This window comes from Camponotus vicinus, unplaced genomic scaffold (assembly GCF_025532165.1).
Source record: "Camponotus vicinus isolate PSW18456_S1 unplaced genomic scaffold, iyCamVici1.0 SCAF_5, whole genome shotgun sequence".
In the NCBI taxonomy this organism is placed as follows: Eukaryota; Metazoa; Arthropoda; class Insecta; order Hymenoptera; family Formicidae; genus Camponotus; species Camponotus vicinus.
This window is the reverse complement of record NW_028141977.1, coordinates 18,663,099-18,690,292: the sequence shown is the minus strand read 5'-3', so window position 1 is coordinate 18,690,292 and position 27,194 is coordinate 18,663,099. Positions and strand designations below refer to the sequence as shown.

The 27,194-nt window shown below is 31.0% G+C and overlaps 1 protein-coding gene across 2 annotated transcripts in view; it reads left to right on the top strand.

Annotated features, from left to right (window-relative positions):
* The window catches only part of Picot (putative inorganic phosphate cotransporter protein picot), a 51,573-nt gene extending 24,550 nt beyond the window's left edge, over window positions 1-27,023 (top strand). The window contains exons 1-8 of one of the 2 annotated variants that reach the window (XM_083101081.1): window positions 7,927-8,457; window positions 21,327-21,517; window positions 21,633-21,872; window positions 22,339-22,426; window positions 22,788-23,014; window positions 23,116-23,268; window positions 23,391-23,765; window positions 23,859-27,023. In XM_083101081.1, coding sequence (XP_082957207.1) covers window positions 8,352-8,457; window positions 21,327-21,517; window positions 21,633-21,872; window positions 22,339-22,426; window positions 22,788-23,014; window positions 23,116-23,268; window positions 23,391-23,765; window positions 23,859-24,038 — 1,560 coding nt within the window. In that variant the 5' untranslated portion in view covers window positions 7,927-8,351 and the 3' untranslated portion in view covers window positions 24,039-27,023. Of the gene's footprint in view, window positions 1-7,926; window positions 8,458-21,326; window positions 21,518-21,632; window positions 21,873-22,338; window positions 22,427-22,787; window positions 23,015-23,115; window positions 23,269-23,390; window positions 23,766-23,858 lie in introns of those variants that run through there. The other variant, XM_083101082.1, reaches the window with a different exon arrangement.
* Window positions 27,024-27,194: the final 171 nt, after the last annotated feature.

The following is a 27,194-nucleotide window of genomic DNA, read 5'->3' as shown; positions in this document are numbered from 1 at the left end:
TCTCTATCTACCTGCCTTTTATATCTCTTCTCCCCGCTAATCTTCCTCAGCCGCTTTCTTCCTTTCTCCCTCTATCTTCCTTAATGGTTTCAATCCCTGTTCAATCCATCGTTCCCTAAAATTTTTCTATTTCCTCTCCTTGTCTTATCCTCTCACATTCCTTTAGTACATGCCATAAACTTTCTATTTCCTCCTTACATAGTCTGCATAATTTTTCCTTCTCTTCTTTCCAATATATATATATATTCTCTTTTTCTCTCACTTATTATTATATTGTTATTATTATATATTATTATATTATATTACTATATAATATATAAGTAAAAATATGTATGTAAAAGATAATATTTGATAATTTGATTAATAAAAATAACTTGACGCAAACATTCTATTTACAGAAAAGCTAGAGATTAAATGAGAAAGAATTAAATTTCGTTTAATTAATTGACGAGTTTAACAAATAAAGTTTGCTCGATTGAATTAATTAAATTCTTTTAAAAATATTAGATTTTGCGGGGCGACGTAATAAAAATATCTTATATTTACAAGAATAAATATTATTATTTTCAATCATGCCAAATATTGTTAAAGATAATATTTAAAATTATTTTTGAAGTTATATCGTACAATCGCGGATAATAAATCATACGATTTAATATCTTTTAAAAAGACAAGATTATAATCTTTATTTAACAAGGATTTATCATCGTATTGCGATACTAATGCGATATTTTATCGAGAAATGGCAGATTAGCGATTAATTGCGACACATTCAAGCAACAACATTGATTTTTAACGAAACGAGAAAATCTTTTTGAAGACATTATAAAAAATTTGATAAATTTTTCGTATCATTTTGTTACTGTCTAAATATACACATGTCTTAGCGTGTGTCGAATTGCAATAATGATGGTTGATAAAACCAAACAAATTCCACGAGAATTCTCAGAGAGAGTATTGGCAAATTCACGTCATCAGCTAATCGAAAAAGCGAGTTATTGTAAGAAGAATAAATGATCGTAACATATCCTAAATTTACGAATAAGATTTATAGTCTATTCATTTGTAATTTTTTAATTTCTAACTCTGAAAGTTAAATTTCTACATTTTAATAAATGTGTCAAGAACTCGATGTGGAATACATCATTTTAATTCATAAAAATTTCAACATCGATGAATTAGAGTTTCACGTGCTTCACTTGATATCATTTCATGCTAATGCGTGTTATCACACATGATTGACGAAAATTACTTTGATCGGCAAAAATTAATATCCGATCTATCATTGTTATCTAAAGTGTCATTAAATATCTTAATACTGTATTAATGAATCGTATTTGTACGTAAAAAACGTGTTAGGTTCAATGGAAACACATACGTAACACGTCGAATTATCTTTACGAACGCGGAAAAAAAATATTCGAAACTTGTAACAATCGTGTAAATCATTTTTAATATCAAAGGAAAGTAAAAAGCATCGAAATCTTATGCCGATTCGCCTTTCCTGATATATCTAATTACGTTTTTGAACATTGTGGATTGTTTTTTTCTGTGGTCGAATCATTTGAAATCTTTAAAATTCTTATAACAGAGGAAAACGCGAGTTATCTTTTTATAAAGTAGTTTTGTTGGAAAGAAAATTTTATTATTTTGCAAAACATAAATTAAAAAAAGGTAATAGAAATTTATTTGATAGTTATATTGCAAATTTTCGAATCGAAATAAAAATAATTGATTGCAATTATATATCGGTTTTTTTTCTTGCTATTTTATTGTAATAAAGTAACAACAAGGAAAATAATAATAATAGGAACATGATAAATATATTGCGCTATTAATAGCTAAGTCGTTTTGTATTCTTTCACAATACGAGGACGAATTCTGGAAACTTAAGTTGCGCTCTCGAACACGGCCTCGCGCAAAAATTGCGGATATAATATGACAAATTATTGACATCATACCTTGACACGGATTATTTGTATAGTTAAAATCTTTGTATATGAAACGGATATGATGCAAGCAAATTATAATGTGTAATTTTTCGTTAATTATAATTTTTTGAAATTTTTGAAATTATTTCAAAATTTATAACGGCAAAATATATATCTCTTTCATCCTTTGCATAATGCATTTCTTTGTGCTTTGCATATTGCTGTATCTTAGAAAAGAGGCACTTTGAAAAAAAAGTAATCAAAATATTTTCTTCTATTAAAATATCTTCACAATTTTTAAAATAATAAAATCTCCATAAATATATTAATGTATAAGTTTTTATTAATGTGAAATTAATTTTCACGCTTCTTAAACATAGATCTTTTTAAATATTTTTAAACAAAACTAAGACTAGTTTTGTTTAAAATTAACTAGTTTGATGATATAGTTTTCAATGTTTTCATTTAAGAAATGAAGAGAACTTTAATTATAAAACGGAAAGGGAAATAAAAGGGAAATAAAATTTCACATGCACTTGGATTTCCTGTTGCACTTTGTATTTCCTCGTGGCATGATCAGAGTTATTTTCCACTTGAATATAGTGGATAACGAGTTTGAGGGCTTTTACGTTTCCTGTTGATGGTTTGAAACTTGAAGCATTTAAGGCCGAGTATGGTGTGAGACCCGTCCGGGTATTAAATAATGTAAAGGCCGCGTTTATTATAACTGTCCATGTGTCACACATTCACGTAAGAGGGAGCAATCAGAAAATCGTCGACATCCTACTTCCACATTTTCAGTACTCTTCCTGAGACAGGAAATATTATATTCTCTCTGGGAACAGATTTATATGTTAAAGATAAATTATTTTACGTGAGTACATTGCATTCAATCGAAGGTGGCGATGCCAGAAACATGAGAAGATTGAGAGAGAGCTAAAAAAAGAACTAGAAATGATACTTACTACAATGATTATTTTATTATGAAAAAAAATTATATCTACAAAAAAAAACAATAATAATTATTAAATAAAAATTATTTAATGATTATTTTTAAAGACATGTATGTGCAATTTATATTTGATAATTTTTATACACACTTATTTATATAATCTCAACATAATTTTGACATAATTTTGTTTATAATTTTGACATAATTTTGTTTATAATATGAGATAAAAATCCTTTCTTTTTATCGATCAATATTTTATCTTTAGAGATAATATCTTTTATTGTAGATTTCTATTTTACTGCAAAAGAGGTTAACTCGTATGATAAATAATTTAATGGAAAGCATGTTTAATTATCTATAGTAGATAGTGTATCTTCTTTATCGACGCACTCTCGCCGTCAATAAACAGAATATCTATATTATCTATATGCAGAGTACTAGCTCATCATTATAAATTAATTTATATGATTAAAAATATATATATATATATATATATATATATATATAATTAATCATATCGAATAATATGTTACATTCAATGATAATAATCGTCAGAGATAATATCCATGCAGATGGATTCACACACACATGTGTTAGAATATCTTAATACATAATTAATGATGTATAATATCGATTGTTTTTGTTATCTTAAATAAAATGTTGGAAAATTAGATTGACCACTTGCAAAATATGATATTTGCGCTAATTTAATTATACACGTCAGTAATTTAAATTTGAAAACTATCAAAAACAAAAAAGAAATATAGATTGAATTAGTTTTGATGAGAAACTTTGTTTACAAATTTCGTAAATTATTTATATCAATTACAGAAGTGTGTTGCCCTCATTGTGTTAATCAAATTTATCAGTTATATATGTAATTGCTCATTGTACATGTTTTACTTGGGAAATTGCGATTCACGCCACATGAAATTGAACGATATGTGATTCACGAACAAAAGAAAATATGCTGCGTCATGAAACGAGTCATCGATTGCACAATTAAGTGCATGCTCGAAGATCATTCAAGATTACGCTTTGTGCAATCGTTTAAAGGGAACCATTGTAAAATAATTGGCGACGATTTCTCGAATTTTGACCGTGATCTTCGCCAAAGTCATCACGATTGGAAGTTTTGTCTTTTTTCGGATTTTATAATATTTTATAATCGCTCTTATATAAGGAAACACATATAAATATATACAATAAATAAATAAATAAATAAATAAATAAATAAATAAATATATATATATATATATATATATATATATATATATATATATATATGTATAAAATTATGTGGTCCGTGTCTTTGAACGATCGGAAATGTAATTAGCTCAGCTGAGAATGTAAACACACATGAATGTATTTTTCGATGAATCATAAAGATGATTACACAAGTCGCGAATAAAAGGTAACACTATAAAAAGACTCGATAAGCCTGATTACACAATAAAATTGATGAATTATTTTTCGATGGTTCCTTTTTATTTGATTAACTTCTTTGGTGCTCGAAACACTTGTAAATCGATAAATTCAATTTTAAATTGGTTATATGATATCTTTATATCTTTGCGAATAAATGCACGATATCATAAAAATCATTCAATTATAGATTGCTTGTATTCTTCTTTTTTCTCCTCCTCATATCTTATATAAAGAGAGAGATATTAAATATTTCAATTATCACAAATCGAAATTTTGTTAAAATTTCTTTTTAGATTAAATTAAAATTAAAATCAATTTTTAAAAATTAAAAAAATAAAATTGTTTATATAAATTTAGAGGAATTTGATACAACGCGCACGAAATTTTGACTTTTGTATTCATACTGTTAATTCTTCAATAATCTTGAGGCAAACTTTTTGATTTAGTCTGCAGTCTATGGTTTCTGATAAAGACTGATAGTAATACCGAGAAATAATTGCCCGCAAGAACAAAAGGGAGATAAGCGTGGAAGAATCAGTTAATTAATACTTATCAACTTCAATTATTTAATACTGATTAAAGATAGAGAGAGAGGAGGGAAAAAGATGATGCATTACGTTTTCCACATTCCGGCGATTTCCTTCTCTGATTTGTACGAATCGCACTGTACTTTGAATAACAACATTCTGGACACATGTAGCAATCAAATCAATTATAGGCAACCAGTCCATGATGCGACACCGACGTCGCACACAGCAATAAGCTTCAAATCAAGCTTTTCGTTGCATTCTCGATTTACAACGATATACTCTTTGCAACGATATATCTGGAACGCGTATATCCAGCAGTCAACAAATATTTACTTATATTTTTGCAATTTTGGCATGGAAAATCCTGTGTATCTCCTATCTTGACACTTTGATACCCGCTGCAGATCAGAGCAAAGTTCCCGTAGATGCGAGAACATTGATAGTTTCGGTTAATTAATTTGGCTCGGTGATACTTTTCAATATTGTGAAAAAATATTAGTAAACTGATTATATTTTTCATATCGTTTGTTATCATTTCGCGCAATGATTTTATTGCCACATCGAAAAATGTAAGATTTCTTACTTGAAGAATATTTTCAAGAGCGAATTTCGCAACATTTTTCTGAGCTTTTAACTTTCAGAGAAAAGTCGATTATGTAATTTATGCTCGACGAATTGATGTTTATCTTAGAATTTATATTAATTTTAATATCGATAATTTTTCGTGAGAGATAAATGTGAGGAGATATGCTGGAGCATATCTCTTAATTGTTATCGGAAATATTAATAAAAGAAAGTGTCTTTCCAATTATGTACATGTACATCATAATCGTCAATCGTTAAAAGATGACGGAAAATTTCGTAATCATAGATAATCAAGGCCTTGAGATAAAATACTCTTTACCGGACGCAAATAGAAAATGCCTACGCATCGTCGACATATTGAGATGATTATTGATCATCAGCGGTACTTCTTCGATGTGATCAAAGCGCGATTGCATCTCGACATACGTCATATAACTCCAACGCTGGAGAAGCATGTAAATGTAGTTTGTTTCGAACGTTTTGCGAAACGATAGCCAGAAATAAAATTGCGTGGTAAGTTATTAATAACTGATCAGTTTTTAACGTGCCAAAAATCCTACGCGACTTGACGCGTATTTTGTCCCTATCTGATCGATGTCTTTTCTAATCTGCCTTTGACGGCCAGCTCGTGAATCGAAATTAAATTACATGAAATAAGAGAGTTAATTAAATTTAAATTAGCATTAATTGCGATTAATTATATTTTTCTCTTACATATGAGATGTTAAATACTGTAAATTATATTTTTTTCGATCTTTAAGAAATAATTTGCAATAATAATAATCATAAAATTCTATTATTTTATTGCAAAACTTTTAACATTGTCAAAAAAAGGAGAAAGGAAAAAATTGTAAAGAAGATAAAAAAATTAAAATTTTACATTATAATAGTTATGTAAACAAACTATGTGTTATAATTCATAATGACATAATACAGTATCAGTTTAATGGCCTTTTTTATTCATTAAAACTGTCTCCCATATAAAATTTTTTTATTCTCATAAATAATTTATTTTGATCTGCTTCACGATGAATGAAACAGAAGCTTCCAAGAGATTTTAATCAAGTATGCGAAACACTATGATACTATCTTTACAGTAACGCAGTTTTTCTTCCTTACGATATCAGATGTAATCAGGTGTTTACAGGTCTATCTTTACAATGACTCAGTTTTTCTTCCTTACGATATCTGACGTAATCAGGTGTAAATCGGAGATGTAATCTTATGCAACACATAATTTTGATTTAAATTAATTTCACCTATAACTTTCTTTTAGTTTATAAATCTTGAATTGTATCTCATGCAATTTTTCATGGAAAAATATTATTAAATAAGAAAGAATTTCCAATTTGCAGAAAAAAATATAAATATTCCTGTTTATCGTGTGAATGAATGGTAAGAATTTCCTCTGGATTTTCCTTATTTACGTTTTTTTCGTGCGAGAAATGCGTATAGAAATATTCTCAGAGTTCTCTTGAGTGAAACGCAATCTTAGAAGAATGTCTCCTATTATCTTGATACTTCTCGCTGGATGAAATTATATAATGTTATGTTGTTATATTATGTTGAAGACGCATGCCAATTTCATTTTTTTTCTGATTTTAGATAATTTATATTGATAAGCAGCGTGGAATGAATGAACAGTGATACATCTGACACGACAATAATTTACTTAATTTTCGAGTTCGTAGATCAAAAGTGAGTAATACGGTTTCATAATACGCAGATGCCTTTGTTGGAATGAAGCCCGATAGATGTTCGTTATTCATTATTCGAACTTGCAGCTCATATACATATTATCTCTACACAAACAATTGTTAAGTTATTCTTATTTTTAGTGACCTTTAAAAAGCCAACAAGTCATCTATTTATAGTACTCATTAAAACAAATCTCGAAAATATTATTAATAAAGTTATTGAAAAATTAAAACTTTTTCTTTTTGAAAATCGATTAAAAATAACAGGTTTAATCGAGAGAGAGTATTCTCTTTTTCTTCTTGGAATTAAAAAGAGAGATGAGTAAGCAATTAAACCTCATTGAATTTTATTCTATATATGTAAAATAATCTTTAAAAAAAAAATCTATAATTTTACATGTTAATATACAAAAGATGCTTTTTTTCTTCTCTTTTCATAGCGTTTTAGCTCTTTGTAATGGATTGTAATTTTTTTCTAAGATTTTATTATAACAAGAACTGCTGCTAAAAATTAAGATAGTAATGTTCTCTAAGAAACAAATGAATTTTAAGAATTATTAAGATGTATAAGCTTCTCGTTATTGGGTATTAAATGGAACGTAATTTCACTTTCAAATTCACGGAAGTGCAATTGATTTCATTAACAAAGAGAATGCGAAATACGTCGTGCAGATTTTCCTCGTCCGCACGCGTAAGTTGAATTTCGCGCCGGCGGTTGTGACTTTTGCCGCGCAGCGCTCCGATTGGCCGAGCGGTTGGCGCAGCCGGCCCGCCACGAGTCCAATCGCTCGCTCACGACCGTCATTATCGTCGTAGCAGCTAGCGAGCGACCGGCCGGTCCCGGAGTCCCGAGTCCTCGATTCGTCAGTATCGTTTCGTATCACGCGGCGACTTCACCTCGTCTACGCGCCCTCACCCTTGCCACCGTGTCACGCACGCGAATGTCGCCCGCCGTTGCCTTCCCCGACGCCGTCGTCGCCGTCGTCACCGCCATCGCCATCGCTATCGCCATCGTCGGCCGACCGGTATAAAAAAAGAACGCAGGCGCGCGCTTTCGTTCCTCGGCGCTTTTCGACTTGAGAGAGTGTTGGAGAAGCAGTAGTTTGCGCGCGTGTGAACAGTCGGCTGTTATCGCGTCAGACGCAACGTCAACGTCCGTCCGACGAGCCAGTTTCTCTTTCGTGCGTCGAGCGAGTTTTTTTCCCGAGCTTGCCCCTGTGCTTCCGAGATGAGCGGCGGCAGGATCAGCGAGAACGGGGGTCGAAACGGTCACGTGCTGGTGTGGGAGCAACCCGGGCTCGACGAGGAGGATCGGCCTGCGCGGAAAAGAAGAGGTACGTATGCACGGCCACGCGGACGTTTGCCATTTCGCGAGCGATTTCATCGACGCGATGCCAGGGAACGAGACTCGCGAGCGGGACGACGAATTTCGAGGACGTTCGAGAGTCCCCCTCGAGCTTCCTCGTGTCATTTTCTCCGCGTTTTCCTCGCTCGAATATATATATTCCGTCATTGACATCAATTGTATAAGAATAGCCGTGGCGATTAAGCGAGATTTCCACGCGTGTCTTCGTTGAATTGTGACCTTTGTAAAGGCAAGTAAAGGAAAATGGAGCATTCGTAGAAATTCGTTCTGCAATTTTCACGTAGACAGGGGGAAACGGTGTAATTCGAGACGAGACCCACGCGCGCGCGGGCGACATTTCATCAAGACGACAGAGCGTAACGACAGACCACGTGCTCGATCCGGCTGTGCGCGACATGTTTGCGCTCTTGGCGTTCCTCTCCACGAGGCCTGCGTCGTTTGAGATTATGAAGTGGGGCTAATCTCGATTCTTCGAAGCATCGAAGAGCAACGGTTATCTATATAGCCTTGTGAAAAGGATACACTGTATTTCTCTAATGTATAGTTTATTTTATAATGTAATAGATTCTATGAGATAAATTTACAGAAATTTTATATCTTAATTGCAATCTAATATATTTAAAAAATTATCAAAATCAAGCTATATCGCATATTTCGAGAATTTTAAATTTCTACTCATCTTAAACATTAAAACATCAAATTTACATTGTTTAGAATAGAATATTTTTGAAGGGAGATATATTACAATTCTGTACAGAAACACACATGCATATTCATGAGGCAAGCGTTATGCATTGATTTGTGTTTGTTGAGATCGGTATTTTCAAGTAAAATTAATTTAATAATAGTTTGAATAAAATTATTTATATAAAAAATATAAATAAGGAAATGTGTATAAATATGTATATAATATATATTTTTGTATAATTCTTAAATATTCTTCCAAAGCACGTTGTGTTTTGCAAAGTTAAGTTTTTTAAATTAAATTTAAAATCTATAAAATTGATCCAAAATTTAAAAGCTTTCAACAACATTATTATTTATGTTGCAAGTGTGCCAAATTATGCTAGCCCGGGGCACTCACACATCTTCCGGCTATACTGTTACCGACTGCTTAACATGTTTACGTAATTGTAACACACGATGATCAGCTGCTTGTCCATTTTCCCCATTGGCGGCTTTTTTTCGAATTTTATCATCTAGACATGTTTCAAAATTATAGATATTTAAATAATTACACATACCATATACACGTATTATTATAAAAATCAAATATATATAATAAAGGTATATTTTACAATTAATATTTATTAAATTAAAAGTTATTCGTAACAGATCAGACATGCATATGTATTTATCTTGTGACTAAATTCTTAATATTTCGCAACTTTTTACATACATATATTTGCATTAAAACATAGCTTTTTATTGTTCTGCGAAAAATAAACAAAAGTATGCCAAAGTTTCGTGCACTCGCATGGCTGATTGTGAATTTTAACGTTCGCTCGTTATTGTTCAACAAATATTTGTCCATCCCAAGTGTTTCGGAAATATATTTTTCAGATTTTCGCCGTTTTAATTTAATCCAGAACCCTCATTATGTAATAATATATTCATCTCGCAGATTTAATGAGATCTATATTATACCTCTGTGATAAAAATAAAACGTAGTACCACTAATACGTAGAATACCAAAATAGTCGGGATTGCAGAGCTATAATTGTAGATTGTTGTAATTATATAAGTGGTACATTCAAAGTACGAGTTTTCTCTCATTAATGAATACTTACTTACTGATATATTATTCCGCGTTCTCCTCTCGGAACAATACTAACCCGAAACTATATAATGCAATTCTGCATTCATTCTTTCTTCGACAAAAGTGTCTTGCAAAGATGCTTTCCTCAGACGAGAACAATAGTTGTTTGCTGATTTTTTGCACCAACGAACCGTTTCCGACAGGGATTATCATCTGTGTAAACAGTTACATAAATGCTCCTAATTTTTTAAGATTATAAATTGTGCTTTACAGTACAGTACAAATATGCGAAAATTGTACAGGAATTCTATGCCGCGTATTCCGACAATAATTTACAAAAAATCAAATTTATTTGACGAAGATAGTATTATAATAAAATATTTAAATTTGTAATTATTGATCTGATGCTTATGCAATATTATGCATTTTAAAAAATGATAAAGTTTTATTAGTAACAAAAAGGAAAGGACTAGATGAATGAGTATCTCGAGAAATGTGATGAGTTGTTATTTTAACGAACAACGTGTAAACAGTTATAAATAGCAATGCTGTAATAATTATTAGTATGAAAGAGATACAAAAGCGACAGTGTGGCTGATGAAAAAAAAATGTGCAGCATTTGCGAAAAAAAATTTTTATAAATGTAATATATAAAAAAATGTATATCTATCACGTTATCACGAATGATTAAATTAGCTTACATCTAGGCGACTCAAGTGGACCACCAGAAGGCACATAATGATAAGAAACGTGACACTCGCTGTCGCGAGATGATGACGCATGGGTGAGAACGACCGCAATTTGGATTGAGGTATAATGATAGATAGAAACGTAACGTTGAGCTTTATCGCGACATCCCGAGCGTAATCTGTTTGTCGGAGTGAGATTTTTCCATTGCAGGATAATCACAGCGGAATTTTTCGACATACGCGTATAAGCAACATTCGAAAACGCATGAGCGCGTTTTTCTCGTGATACGCGTCAAGGCCACCGAATGACTCGTACATTTACAATTAGTCGTTATCGCCGTGAATAATGTACAAATATACAATGCACTTACATTTAGTTCCAATACTTCCGGCATATCGATCTATCTATTTTTGTGATATAATTTAGAATTTATTTTTCTAAAAAAAATCTAAATTAGCGAGTGTTTAGATGGAAATTAATAAAGAGAAAAGATTACAAATTTTGAGGAATTTCACAAATATATGTGGAAATAAATTTTTTTTAATCTTTTATTAAATTTTCAATAAATTCAATTTTCGCAGAATCAGTTTTAATCTTAAGAAAGATTATGGAGCTGAGAGATTCTTGACAAAATTAAAATATTGGAGAAATTTTTTGTCATGATAAAGTGATTCCATAAATGAAAAAAGGCGTAAGATTCTCAACAAGTATTCTGTATGTAACGCCAATTTTTTATCGCTTTAGGGCGATTACGATAGCTTATTGCCTATCAAATTTATCGAAAGATGCAACAGAGAGGCGATAGATGACTATAAATCACCGTTAACGATAACGAAGCTTAAATCTGTAGCGATATTTTGGTCAGATCAAAGTTCAATCTTTTTCAAAAATTTTTTTCTTTTTTCTTAATGATATTCTTAATGATCGTTATTTTTGCTTCTTTTACTTTTCGTAAAAAATCATTATCATATTTAACAAATATGTTTTGTTACAAATTTTTTTCTGTCTCAAGGAATTATACTTCAATTTATCGTTACCTGGCATGGAAAAATTTATATTTACATATTTTAACATAAAACTATACGTATTTTTTTAGTGATTATGTATAATATATGTGCTATATACTTATATATATATATATAACTACTAAAATATATTTTATATTTTATTATCTCCATCAAAATGTGTGAGATGTTCTCGATATTGCTTTTTTAAGCGAGTTGCTGAACCTTAATCAATCAATATAGTCATATTGAACTGTGATGTCAAAAACGTGAAAAATTGCGTAAATTTTTTGTCTTCCATTATTAAAATATAAAATATTTTTGTTCGTATGTCATGATATACATTCAGCTCGTGATATAGTTGTTGAAAATTTATATCTATTTATTAATTCACAATCTGAAAAAAGAGTATATTGCAAGTGATGACATGTAGAAAAAGCTAATCTGTCTCGACGTATAACGCAAGAAAAGTTTTATATAATTTCTCGCTTTTGACGTCATAATTCGATACGGCTGCAACGAGAGATCCAAGGATCTTAAGCACTTCTACTGTATATCGGTTTCTTCGTTTCTACGTTTCTCAGATAGGCCTTTATCGGACAGATTACGTTCCTCCTACATGATGAACTGCTACCTCGTATCATTCTGTCGCGATTACGTGACACTAAGTGTGCGTGTAGAAGTTTTTTCTCGCTTAATGAGCTTTTATCATCAATCTAGTTATTTATGACTGTTCGACATTTGGAAAATTTATCTAAAAGTCTGTTTATCTTGGATCGTTAAATTGAAGTATACTATGTGTTGTTTTATCATAAAATTGATTATTATAAAAATATTTTTGTTGTGATGCATATATCGTCCATTAATATTACTATTTATTGGAATGCTAAAAAAATATTTCGTGAATATTTATTATTTGGAACGTACGATAATATGTAGCAATTCAATAGAATATATATATATATATATATATATATATATATATATATATATAATATATAATTTTTTATTATACATATTTTTTTTACTAATATTGAAAATTATATTTAGTAAAAAAAATATTATGTACAATAAAAAATTATATATATATATATATATATATATATATATATATTTATTTATTTATTGAAAATTATATTCAGTAATGCTATTCGTTTTGAATGCCCCTTTATGAGATTCTCCTTCGTATTCTGCAAGCTCTTCGCTACTCGCGTAATCGTCGTGCCGACATGTAGCGCGGCATGCAAGATGCATACTTTGCTGCTTGTTTGCATTGTTAGGGATGCATAGAATACATATCTTGTTCCTCGATATTAAATATGTACGACGCCTCGTATTTTATTACTACAAGCAGCTCTCTTTAATTTGATACATGTAAATATGTATCTGTGAATAATATAAAATAACAAAAATTTAATATAAATATTAATCAAATAGCATTGATTAATATATACATATATTTCTTAAAACAGATGCGAATAAAATTCGTATAATCATCGTTTTTTAGTAAGATAAATTTACTCCATTTCATAATAATTTTTCTATAATTAGCCTTGATTTTGGATTCTAATAGTGTATTTTTACATGACATAGAAACTTTCTCAGATGAATTCTGAATATCTGCATATATACACCGGCAGCTGACGCATCGCACGCGGTGCGTGTTGGTGTGTGCACGGCAATCGTGCTCACACATGTCACGAGCGACCGTCAAACGCTTCACGTGCACGAGACACGGCTATTACACCCTCCCCTCTTCCCCTGTCCTCCTGCCAATTGTCGCGGTTCGCCTCGAGTGATGCTCTCTCGTTTTGCCCCTCTTTCTTCCCTGAAGTTTTTTCGAGTTGCTCTTCTCTGTGTGCGTGTGTTTCGCGCGACAATGCGCGTCCATTGAACATACACACGCGCACACACGCGAGCGATCCTTTGTAAGATCGTAGTATGTGTCGGAGCTATTTCCACCGGCCCCACGTGCTCGACGGCTGCCGACGACGACGGACGCCGTAAGCGCCCGAGGACAACTTGGAAGTGCCCGACATCATCGCATGTGTACAGGCACTCATACTGATTGACTTATTGATCGATGTTAATCCCCTGCGCGATTGTTTCTTCTTAAGGCGGCGCCATTAGCCAGGATAACTTGTTGCGAAATCATTTTCGCGAATGACACATTCGACAAGTTTTGTTATGGGAGCCTCGAGTATATTGATATACCATTAATTTATGTGAGAGATAATTTGTAAGATTTTTTTTTATGAAAAGCAATTTATACAATTATATCATATAATTTTTTTAGTGAAATCATTAATAATTTTAATGATTAAGAATCATTTTTCTCTCCTCCCATGATAAAGTTATTTAATTAAAAATCTAATCTTCTACAAATATTTATAAAAGTTAATAATTTTTATTATATATTAATACTTTTGACGATTAATACAATTTAAAACAAATTTGTTTATATAATTTTATACGCCACATTTTTAATGCATATCCCGACACATATTTTATGTGTGTATTTTATTTCTCCACGTATCATACAAAATTATAAATGATGCATAAAATAACAAATGGTATTTTGTGAATTGCAGATCATTTAAAGCGAGTCTTGAACAAAATGCCAATTGTTTCCTTATTGCATACATACTTTCCAAATATGGTGCAAACTGATATGATGAGTAATACAATAAATACGCTCAATGTCAACAATGTCGGTATATTATCTTTCACGTGATCGATATCAATGAATGTCTCTTTCTCTCTCTCTCTCTTTATGCGAATTCTTTCTCATGCCCGATAACTAACGCATTGATCCTTACATAGCAATATTACGCCTAATAATCCATTGATAAAATTTGAAGCAATTGATTTTCCAAAATATTGCTGATGTTAATTTTTTATGCCTGCTACCGCATTCGGATGCGCTGTAAACAGGAAATTAATATGAATAAGGTGTCAAATATCGCTGAGTTTGATGAATTGTAATGTTTTTGATTCAGATGGAATGTTATAATGAATACCGTTGTAAAGAATTGTCATGCACATGTCTATGTATTGTCAAAGTTTCCTGCATTCAGCATCCAAGAGGTGACACTACGCATTTTTTCCTGATTGTCCGAGTGCAGGACAAAGTGCAGTGTATCGCAGAATCTAGAAAATTTGAAGCGGACGCTTCTTTTAATACGGAAATGACCTATCAGAGCTAGGTTACGCGCCAGAATAGAGACAGAAGCCTAATAATAATATCGAATAATACGTGACCTGTCTCTATTTTCGCTAAATGGTTCCATTATTACGCCAACGTTCTATCAGCGTCGTTTAAAGATATCCGGTTTTATGCTCTGTTTTATGATCTGTCATCATGTCTTTAAATCTTCTTCGCGTGTCACGTATTATAAGTACACAATTCTTAAACAACGAGATCAATTGAGATGCAAATAAAAATGTTACGTATAATTTTACGTAAAAATTAATCTTTTTTTATTCATTCTATTGTAAAATTTTTTTACAAGGAATAAATATAAAATATATAGATTGCGTAATTATAATAATTATATAATGATATTAATAATTATATTATAGTGATATTAATAATTAAGAGTAATCAAGATGATTTTGTTGACGACATTTTGAAAACCGAAAGAAACTCGTGCATTATTAAGTATGTAGAACAAGGCGCGTACAGATTGGACCGAGATGCCAATGTATTTTCATTTATCTGCGTACACTTATCACTTACCATATAAATGTCGCCATAAATGTCAAGGATCTCGCTTCGTTTCAATGTCTCTTTTTATAAACAATCGCTCGATGTCGATTATTATTTTATTTGCGAATTCAACACGCGTTACTTTCATCGTGTTAATTATAGTACCCGCTAATATGTCGCTTTATCGTCATTTAATTCGCTTCATTGCCGTTTCTTTTCATCGTATTTAATATAAAGTCGCATTAATAATGCAATTATGGAGATAATTGTAATATAATTATTTAAAAAACAATATTTTATTTTATTTACAATAAGCTCTTTTGGAAACTGAGCTCTTTAAAAAAATTACGTAATGTATACATATAAATATACCTTTATTTATATCTTTGTATTAAATTAAATAATAAATTAATTTTATAATTTATAATTTTGTTCAAAAAAATATATTTATAATTTCGTTTAAAAAAAGTATTAATAGTAAGAACAAAAAATATTTCAGAGAACAGATATTTGGCATTTAAGCGTAAATATATTTAATATTCAAAGCAGATTTCTCTGTGATATGATATTTATTGCGGACATTATGGGTCATCTATTCGCGTGTTGGGCTGTCATCCATCAGATTTTCATTTTGGCTCTTTTTCCTCCAATTTTGAAATGACCGATACTAGATACAATTAATAGTATGAGAACGTGTTTGTGAAGTACGCAAAAGAGTGCATTCAGTGATGTGATCACGGATAAAACGCGATTGGATCTGGGCCAATAAACTCTTCGTGACTTGGCTTTCATTTTTACTTATCAGCGAACATTCCTAGTCTTGGCTATTATTTGTCAATGATTAATATCCGCTTATTTCGGCGCGCATTTATCATATTCCAACAAAAAAGGATCCTCGCGTTTACACAGAAATATCTTATTCCCAATCATGTCAATATCTTGAAATGAATTCGATTGATCAAATGCAATAATGACTTAAGATATTTCATTACTATTACATTACAATTACGTAGTAATAATTAATACAATTAGTTAATTTTTATATAAATACAAGAGATATTTTCGAAAAAAACGACAAAAATAAAATATATCTTTCACGTTAATAATAATAATTTCTCTTCATCGAAGTTTTTTTTTAAATTAAACGATTATTCTGTTGAGTGTATTGAAGTTTTATAATAATTTCGAAACCAAGATATAATTTTAGAATTTTATTCGACAAGTAGTGTGAAATTTTATTCTTTACTTAATTTTTCGAAGTTCATGTTTACGAAGTTTTATTAATTTAAAATTTAATTACTGAAATATGTATAATGTTTATAATATTAAAAGTTCCCAAAAGGAAAAGTTGTAATAGAAGAAAAATATCAGAAAATAGAAGAAATTTAATTAGTGAAATATAAACGTATAATATTTGAAATTTCCCCAAAAAAAGTTGCAATAGAAGACAATTAATCAAATTTTTTTCGGAAGAATTGTTTCAAAATTTTGCCGATAAAAGATACTATCTTACTTAATTATCATTATATATCTTATTTTATATCGTGGTTTTTCCAGTTTCAGGTGATTTTAATATAAACGTGACTTGAAATAAACAAATAACTGTCACTGCTTTAGATTTTCATAATTAATCTTAATATTCGTACACACAATTTTTTAGAAAAGTTTTAAACTGCGAAAATACTGATTTGAATGCATTATATTTTTTTCAATTTTTAAGAAATTAATTCCCTTGAATCATTCATACTATTTTTTTCTATTATTGGATGTCACAAAAAAATTACAAAATACAATAAAATGTGTTGGATATTAAAATATGTGAAACTATTGATCTCACGAAATTAAAATAAATAATAATTTTTATAGATAGAAAAAGAAAAGTGATGAAATTAATGATAGAGAGAGAGAGAAAGAAAAAACAAAAGTAGACTGATATAACTCAAATATTTTTCTACTACATTTATGAATTATATCCGATGATTGGCTTTGACATGTTTGAGGAAAATTATAACAATATTTACTTGAATTTTTATCCTTGCGATTAATCAGCCTTAGCTAATGATTCTATGTAATTACGCTGACGTAACTATGTAAAGTCAACCAGATAATAGGAGATCGCTTTCGAACAACACTATATATCGATTCGATGATTGTCTTCAATTGAAGTGATATGCAAAACTGAACGCAAAAATTTCTCGATTATAAATAAACACGATATATATTCGCACACGCACTTCTTCAAGATAAATCGCTCGTGCAATCTTTCATAGAATTGTTGATTGTAAAATGTATACAAAAGAGTCAAGAAATTTTAAGTATACAAAAGAGTCAAGAAATTTTAAGTGGTATTTCTCGTCTGTTTAATGAGCATATTTTTGTTCTAGGAATATATAAGTACTTATTCTTACACGGAATTATTTTCTAATGTGTCGCATAAAAGACTCAAAAATTACACGCGTTTTTAAATAGCATGGTTACCGAGCACAAATTTACATAAGAAAAGTGTTTTACAATCATAGCATACAACTACGATCTTTTGTCATAATAAATAAAATGAATAGAGTACACAAGTGCAATTTTTAAGAGAACATTGGACGAGAGCAGGTTTAGAAGAAAAAAGGGAAGCGGACACGTATCATAGTAGGTTTGGATAATTTATGCGTGAGCTAAAAGAGAACTGATCGATTAAAACGACAATGTCGTCCGATGTCAATCGACTTAAGCAGGTTCGACGAGCGAGAGTACAGACTTCAAAATTTATTCCTAGAAATACTTGCGCGAATTAAGGCGAATGAATCCAACGCGTGACGAGCATTTCGACCGATTCTTCGTCGATTGTTCGTCTTCTATCTTATTTGCTCTTCCCAGGAGAGCACGCTAATCTCGGAGCGTGATAAGAGAAATAAGTCGAGTGTAATTAGTTGTAAAAAAGTTTTGTAACATCAAACAAGAGGAACCGAAAGACAGAAAGAGAAAGAGAGAGAAAAAAAGGAGGAGTCGCGTTTGTTTTGTGAGTCTCGAAGTAATTGCTAATTCTTAATAATTGCTAACATAACACATGAAAGTTAACATAAGACAAGGTATACACACGTGGTATAGCAATAAAATGGTCACATATAAAAACACTTATTCGCGAAGCGTTAACGGTTCTCGAGGTTTTGAGAATCTCGCGAATCAATAATTATGCTTCATTCAAAGAAATTCAAAAGTCGCGGCTTTATTTTATAAAATTTTAACCTCTGACGTTTAGATATTATATCAATTATCTACTATTCAATTAAATAAATCAGAATTAAAAAATCAATTAAATAAATCAGAATTAAAAAATTTTAAAAAGAAATAAAATACTAAAACGAATGATTCTTAAAATTTTGAGATTTTTCAGGGAATTAATTTTCTATATAATTATGGCACATATATATTATATGGTGTGTCATAAAAATGTGTAATTAACAAAATTCATCTCCTAGAATAAACGGTTACGTTATCTGCTGTATGTGATAAAATGTGACTCATTGTATTAAATTGGGAAAATAAACATTGCGATGTGTTCTTTGCCAATTTGTTTAAATAAAAACTTTTAATTCTCTTCGTAATTCTTTGCTAACGTTGTTAGCTTTATTATAGATAATTTGAGAAATATTTTTCGAAAAGTTTCCGTCTAACAAAATCGATTGCATTTATGAACATTTATTTGAAATTGATTAGATAAAGTAAGATGAACTTTCGCTTAACAATCAGTGATCTCAATTGAAATAAATTGCAACAATCTTTAAATAGCAATCATATAATTAAATAATTTCTGCAAACAATAATTGTCACAGATAGTATCAGAACTATTTATTCTAATTTTAATTCAGATTCTTTATCTAAATTGAAAATTAATTTTTTCTTGAAATATATACGATAAAAATTATATTTTAATATAATTATATACTCAGTAAAAAAAATTACAACAAATTTTTACGCGCTTATCTCTTTAGACATATATCTCATTAAAGTAGATTGAAATTATGTTATAGTTTATGCTATAAAAAAAAGATACGCAGATAATAACGATGATATTGATAATGCATGACGTAAAATACATATATTTATTAGCGTGAAAACGTTAAGCGGAAAGAATCATCGTGAACCCGAAATGGTTTATTAGTTATATCATCGTTGACACGATTTCCAATTCGTGTGGAAAATTACTGTATCGAGACCGTTCAGTGACCTTTAATGTTTTCCTTTCACGGAAACTTGCCATGGCACTTGTGAATATATGTGAATTACATGCACTCCTTGGACGTCTCTATTAATTGTCCAAAATTAATAGTCAATTACACACTGATAACACGATGACTTCGTCGTTGACAAAGTCGAGCTTCTTACATCGACTTCGATTAGATGCGACGTATAGTTCGTGATTTATTGATATAGACAGATTATATTATCAGACTTCTCTCTGTGTACTTTGCTCTTGTGTACGCACAATACGTGCCCGAGCATAATTCTTGATAATTGTCAACACTGAAAGCAACAACGACATTTATATAACCGTGTATACACGTTACATCTGATTACGATCTAATGACTCATCCGTTTCATTGATTATCGCGCGTTAAGCTCACCTGCTGTGTGCATGACAAAAGTTTCCAGATTTGCGTGACATACGTGCAAATTTTGTCGATTCAGCAGCCTGGAATTCAAACTGGTGTCATACATGACTTGACTATAAAAGAAAATAAATATATATGAATAGAGGATTTTTTTATCTAATAAAAATTACGAACTGACGTCGATCTCTTTTTCAAAATTGAGAACTAATATTTGGTCATAAATTTGAATGTGATTCAAAATGGAAAAATTAGCTTTAATAATATTCTGAAAAAAGGGAGAAAAATCGCTTATAGGTATCTTCAAAAATAAACTATTTAAAATACATCCAAGTGACTAAGGCGCGATGTCTTTACATGATGTTTACGAGTTTTTATTAACGACGCTCTTCCGTTGATAGTTTGCCGCTTTCAATTGACTCGAGTCGTATCTCTTGTGTAACCCTCACCTCGGCATTGGTCCCGTCACTCGTCCTTCGGTTATTTCCGTGAAAATTTGGCAGAGTATCTGCTAATACGCGATGGCAGGACACGTTCCGGCAAATATCTTAAGTGCGCCAATTAACGATGTCATAGTTATTTCTCATTCGATTTTATCGCAGTCATATTTAGGAGATACATCGAAGAAAGGCACGTGTACTTTAAAATTACTGAAATGAGATAACGTTATATACTCAGGATAATACAAAGTTCGTCATTCAAATCTAATGACAGATTTCCAGATCAATCCGGAATCGATATTTCTTAATTGATTCCAAATTAGGATTGCTGAAAATTTTAACTTTTTAAAGTTTTATTCCGATGCTCAATTGCGTACATATTTTAAACAAAGATATCTGAAAATTGCAATAGAAATATATAATAAGAGTTTTTGAAAATAAATTCTACAGAAGAAAAATTGCGTGACTTCAAACTGATAATTAAGATTAAAGATGTTATTACAAATGTTTTTAGAAATATATAAAGGAATATATAAAGGAGTATCAGGGAAGAGAGATTTATTATACGATATTTCATCTCATAATTAATATTGCATTTGTGGAACGATAATTTATGTTTTCTTTTTTTTTTCAGGTCTGATGGGAAAACGTCACATAGTGACATTCATGATATTCCTTGGTATGGCAAATGCCTACATAATGAGAACCAACATGTCCGTGGCTATCGTCGCGATGGTCAATCATACGGCCAACCAGGACAGCGAGAAAGTAAAGGAAGCCATAAATGAGTGCGGAAATCTCATCACTAATGAAACCAAAGCTGAAGTAAGTACATAAAGTTGTGCAATTCTTTCTCTACTTCTCAGAGAAATATATGAGAGTTTAGAGAAAGAAAGGAACTGGAGAATACTCTAAGCCTAATAAATTTTCGTCCTTGTAGAACGCCGATGGACCCTTTTTGTGGAATAATAAAGAGCAAGGCTATCTCTTGAGCTCGTTCTTCTGGGGCTATGTTATTACGCAGATACCGTTCGGTATACTTGCCAAGCGTTATGGCGCCAAATACTTCCTTGGGGTTGGCATGCTGATTAATTCGATTTTCGGGCTGCTGGTCCCCGTGTCCGCGCACTGGGGATATTGGTGGTTGATGACCATTCGCTTTATCCAAGGTTTAGGAGAGGTAAGTAATGTTTCGAATATCCTTTTACCGTTCTATATCACGATAGTTTGATTGAGACTCAAGAAGAGAGAGCGAAGATGAGAATGTGTGATGTTTCGGGATCGGTTATCTATTGTTTGCACACATACATTTTGCTATTTGCAAACTGAAGTTTCATTCATTTCCTTGTAAGTATATAGTTCTAAATTTATTTATTGAGAAATTTGATAAAAAAGAATATACATTCACATTACAAGGGCCCTTGTGTCCTTATTTTAGCTCTTCTTCTACATTGAAAGATTTTTATGATTAATAATAAAAAAAAAGAGAGTCTCTCTGTTTATTTGCAGAGATAGAGATATCTATTAGCGTGTAGTGTTAGTTTTAAGCTTATAAAGGATTACTGATCCGTTTGAGTGTGAACGTTTTTTGATTGTACGGGTGTATTTCCTTTCCCCCCATAGGAATGGATTAATCCCTATTGCAGGGTCCTATTGTGCCTTGCACGCACGCACTGCTGGCGAAGTGGATACCGCCTAACGAACGGAGCAGGATGGGTGCCTTCGTCTATGCTGGTAAGCTCGTTCAATGTGATCTTTTACGTAGCGATTTATCGAGCGCGTACCAAGTCGAGAGCTAATCCGCCGCGCGAGTGTGTCTTCCTCTCTGGAGCAAGTTCGATGCATCAGGTTGCTACTGTGTTGTGTGTACGCGCGCTTCTTGCTGCGACGGAACTTGTGGACCAGATTTTTTTCGATTTTTCGAGTTATCTTTTTTTTTTCTTTAGCACTTTTCTCCCATTCTATCTCGCTCACAAGGTTTTCTTTCATTGGTAAAAAAGAAAGAGATAGTCTGAAGAGAAAGTAAGATTCAGGCCTCTGATAACCATCACTAATCATATTTCTTTTGTATTCTTGTCTTTTTTACGACATATAGGTGCACAGTTTGGTACGGTAATTTCCATGCCGCTGAGTGGTCTATTGGCCGACTGGGAATTAGTAGGCGGTTGGCCATCTATTTTCTATGTATTCGGTGCCATCGGTACCATCTGGTGCATCGCGTTTCTTTTATGGGTTTATGAGGATCCTGAGAAACATCCATCCATCTCGGAGGACGAAAAGAAATACATACTCAGTTCTCTTTGGGGTAGCGCCGGCATATCTGTAAGTTTCCGCCGATTTCTTCGTCTTTTTGTGATATTGCAACCGCTCGAATGTTTGTCTTATCTTTAAGTTATGTAAGTTAACGATGTTTTTTTCTCTAGTCTTCGCCTGCCGTGCCATGGAAGTCCATTGCAACTTCGCTTCCATTCTGGGCTATTTTGATGGCACACATGGGTCAAAATTACGGATATGAAACGCTGATGACCCAACTGCCGACGTTTATGAAGCAGATTCTTCATTTCAGCATTAAAAGTGTAAGTAAATGTTTTCGGTGAGCGAGATTTAAAAAAAAGTAATTAAAAAAAAACAATTTTAAAAATAAAAAAAGACAATTTAATTTTTCAAATGAAATTTATATTTATATTTTGTATTTCAGAATGGTGCTTTTTCTGCACTTCCATACCTCGCTATGTGGCTCTTTTCTATGTTTATTTCGCATGTCGCCGATTGGATGATCTCCTCAGGAAAATGCTCTCATACAGTGACGCGTAAGATCATCAACAGTATCGGTCAATATGCGCCGGCCGTGGCGCTGATTGTTGCCTCATACACCGGTTGCAATCCCTCGATGACCATAGCCCTCATCACAGTAGGAGTCGGTCTGAATGGCGCTATTTATTCCGGCTTTAAAGTTAATCATCTCGATATCTCACCAAGATTTGCCGGACTTTTAATGTCCTTTACTAATTGTATTGCCAATCTCGCTGGGCTTCTCGCGCCAATCACTGTTGGAGAAATCATCGATGATTCGGTAATTAAAATGATCCTTTTAAAAAATCGCTAAGTGATTGAATAATTAGAATTGATCAAACAATAATTTACATGTTACTGTTTTATTTTGCAGCCAACGCAAGCAAAATGGAGGATTGTATTCATGATCTGTGCTGGTATTTACATGATATGCGCAACATTCTATGTAGTTTTCGGTTCTGGACAGAGGCAAGCATGGGATAATCCAGATAAAGATGAAAGAAGTGAAAAAAGGCAGCTGGATGGGATGCAAGTCGCTGAAACTCAACATTGACAAGTAAATATTTTATCGATAAGATATTGTGGATACGAAAGAAAATCACTATCGATGTGTCCATCTGGCCGTTTCTGCCTGCGTACATTCATTCCCTTCCTAATATTTAACAATTCAAAACGATTGTACATTAAGATAAAATATTTAAGTTAATCTCAAAATTATTTTTTCTTTTTTATTATAAAAAGATATAAAATTTTTCACAATAGGGATTATCGCAATCATACTGTAGATTTTCATACTTTTGTACGCAATTGCAAAAGTTATATATCAATTGTTGTAGTGTTGTAGAATGTATGTTTCATGTAAAGGACGATTTATATATATGCGTGTGAGAATGAGAGAAAGAGAGAGAAATATATTATATATATACTTACAACTAAGCTATTATAAGCTTAATTCATTTGTCATTTAATACATTTTATAATTTATCATTTTTTACATAATTTCGGGGATTATGTAGAAAAAGTCGCACTTTAAGGATTGGCATATTAAAGGAAGAACGGTAGAAAAAAATAATTCTTAAAAAAATAAGAAAGAAAATGAAAACTATTGCTTGTAGATACGCGAACTTTCATATACTTACCTGAAAGGAAATGTCATGACAAGGTAATCAACACAGATATATTGCAAAAATTCATAAGAAATTATTTCTTTAAATTAACTTACTATGAAATTATATACATGGATGTTTAAGTCGAATTCAATATTGCTTTAATTATGTAAGTGAAAGCGAAATAAACATTAAGCTCTGACAGCATGACATCAAATTTGTTTGCAATATATTTGGTAATACTTGTGTAATATTACGATAGAACACTGAAATACACATTTCATATTTTAAAACACAAATTTTGATTTGCATAGTAAACATTTTATTAATTTATCAGACATCTCTTTGTTAGCTTCACGTTTCAAACAAAATTTATCAATCTTCGTCTTCCATTCTGTAATAACACACTTTAATATTATAAAGCGTATTGAAATTCGCATACGAAATAAATTTAAATAAATTTATTACAAATCATGCAAAAGAAAAATCTATCATAGTATTTCTCTTTTGTTACGCTTATCTTCAAGTTAAATAGTTTGTAATTTGACAAACTTGTGGTAGCAGTATTAGAGCGAAGATCCCTTTATTGTTCATTCGTTTTTGTTACATCATTACTTTTTATTACAATTACAGCCATTTTGTATTGTGCGTGTGGCTTGAATGAAAAAAGTATGAAAGGAAAGTTCCCATCCTCGTCTGGGAGATTCTCGAATCTAGTTGCGCTGCGATCAGCAGTATGTGTATAATACAATAATGGTGTTTATACATATTGTAGATATTTGCGCATTGTGCGCATAAGTCTTATATATATACACATAAGATATAAATATTAGATGAGTTATAATATAGTATAGATATTTATATAGCGTTTATGAAGGACGGAAAAAAGATCATTAATCATTTCTCGATTACCAAGAAATAGATGTTAAACAAAATGATTCTGCTTATACAGTGGAATGCATTTTTTTGTTTGTAATCGATAAGTCTCTCTTTTTCCTATAAACAACTTTGACGATGATTGTAAATTTCGTCTTGTACAATTTTGGATATATCGAAGATATATTTGTTGTAATCGGCATTATTGTTGATGACTTGTCGATGAAATACGTAATCGCGCAAAACGAATTCCTTTAAGCTTAACAAACACTTTGTTCTATATTCTATAAGTTTTTAAGTTTTGTGAGAAAATGAATAAGAAAAATGCTCTTTACACACATTATATTCAAAATTCTGAAATTGATTTACCTTAAAATTAAAAACATTATTAAAGCATATTTATGTTAGAAACATTTATCTTGCGACGTTATTTTATATAAACTTTACGTAAAAGCGTTGGAAATAAATTTAAATAGCAATGCATGTTAATTGCAAATAGAGGGAATAGTAATCTAATGTAAGTAGCCTCTGTGATTGTTATATTTAAAAAGTGCCTTCAACAGTTGCGTTTTCTTTTTCATACATAATGTATTGTTAAAAGAGATTTTTCGGACAGAAAATATACCAAAATACCTGTGAAAATTATTCAAATATGTTATGTGTATAAAAATCTTTATGTAAGAGCTTGAACAATTGTAAATTACTTTATTATATTTTCGACATGGCGATAAATAATTAATTATAATTGTAAATCAATTCGAAGAAACAGATTTATCAGAAGATTCATACAACGATAAAAAGTTACCTAATATTATAATAAAATCATTCAATACACAAAATTTTGCAAATCTATATTTTTATACAAATATTTATACATAATGTACATAATATGCGATCTTCTAGCGATGTTACAACATTAAAAATATTTTTATTGTTGGGATTGTAAAAAAAAATAAATATATATATATGTGATAATAGAACTGCAAGAGTAAATAAATAAAATAACGTCTAAAATACAGCCGTGATAAACTGCTGTTTTGGTTTATATATTATTTTGAAATATTTTTATTAAATCCTACACTCTCTCTTTTCTTAATCGCTACTGTTTTTGTAACAAAACATTTGTATCTTTGTACAAGCAAATGTGTGTGTTGATAATACGTCAATTTACATATGTATAATATATATTACAGTATAAATATATATGTACATATGAGTGCATATGGAGCCATTAAATATGAAAATAGAAAAGAATAATTCTAATAATGATCGATAAACTATATCACTATTAATAAGATAAAATTTGTGAAAATGCTTTGTACAATTTCAGAAATGGATGGTATTGAAAAGAGAAAAGATGTCGCAGGTACTTTTACATATGAATTTCACATATATAAATAATATTTTTTCATCCTATCGTTTGCAATAATTGTTCATTATTTAATCATCTAATTTTTATCTTTTTAATTCTGAAAACTATTGATATTCTGAGATGTATTCTGATAATTATATTCTGAGTCCTATTTTTTTTCAAATAAATCATTCGTAGAAATTTGCGAATTAGTATATTACATGTTACCTATCACAATATATATTGCTATATACGAGATATAAAAGCAAAAATTAAAAATTAAAATCACCAATGTTTGTTTGGAAAAAGTTTTTTTGATGTTACGCGCTCAAAATCGTATCTCGAATGCTACTTTTTATTTTGACTTTTGTACGGA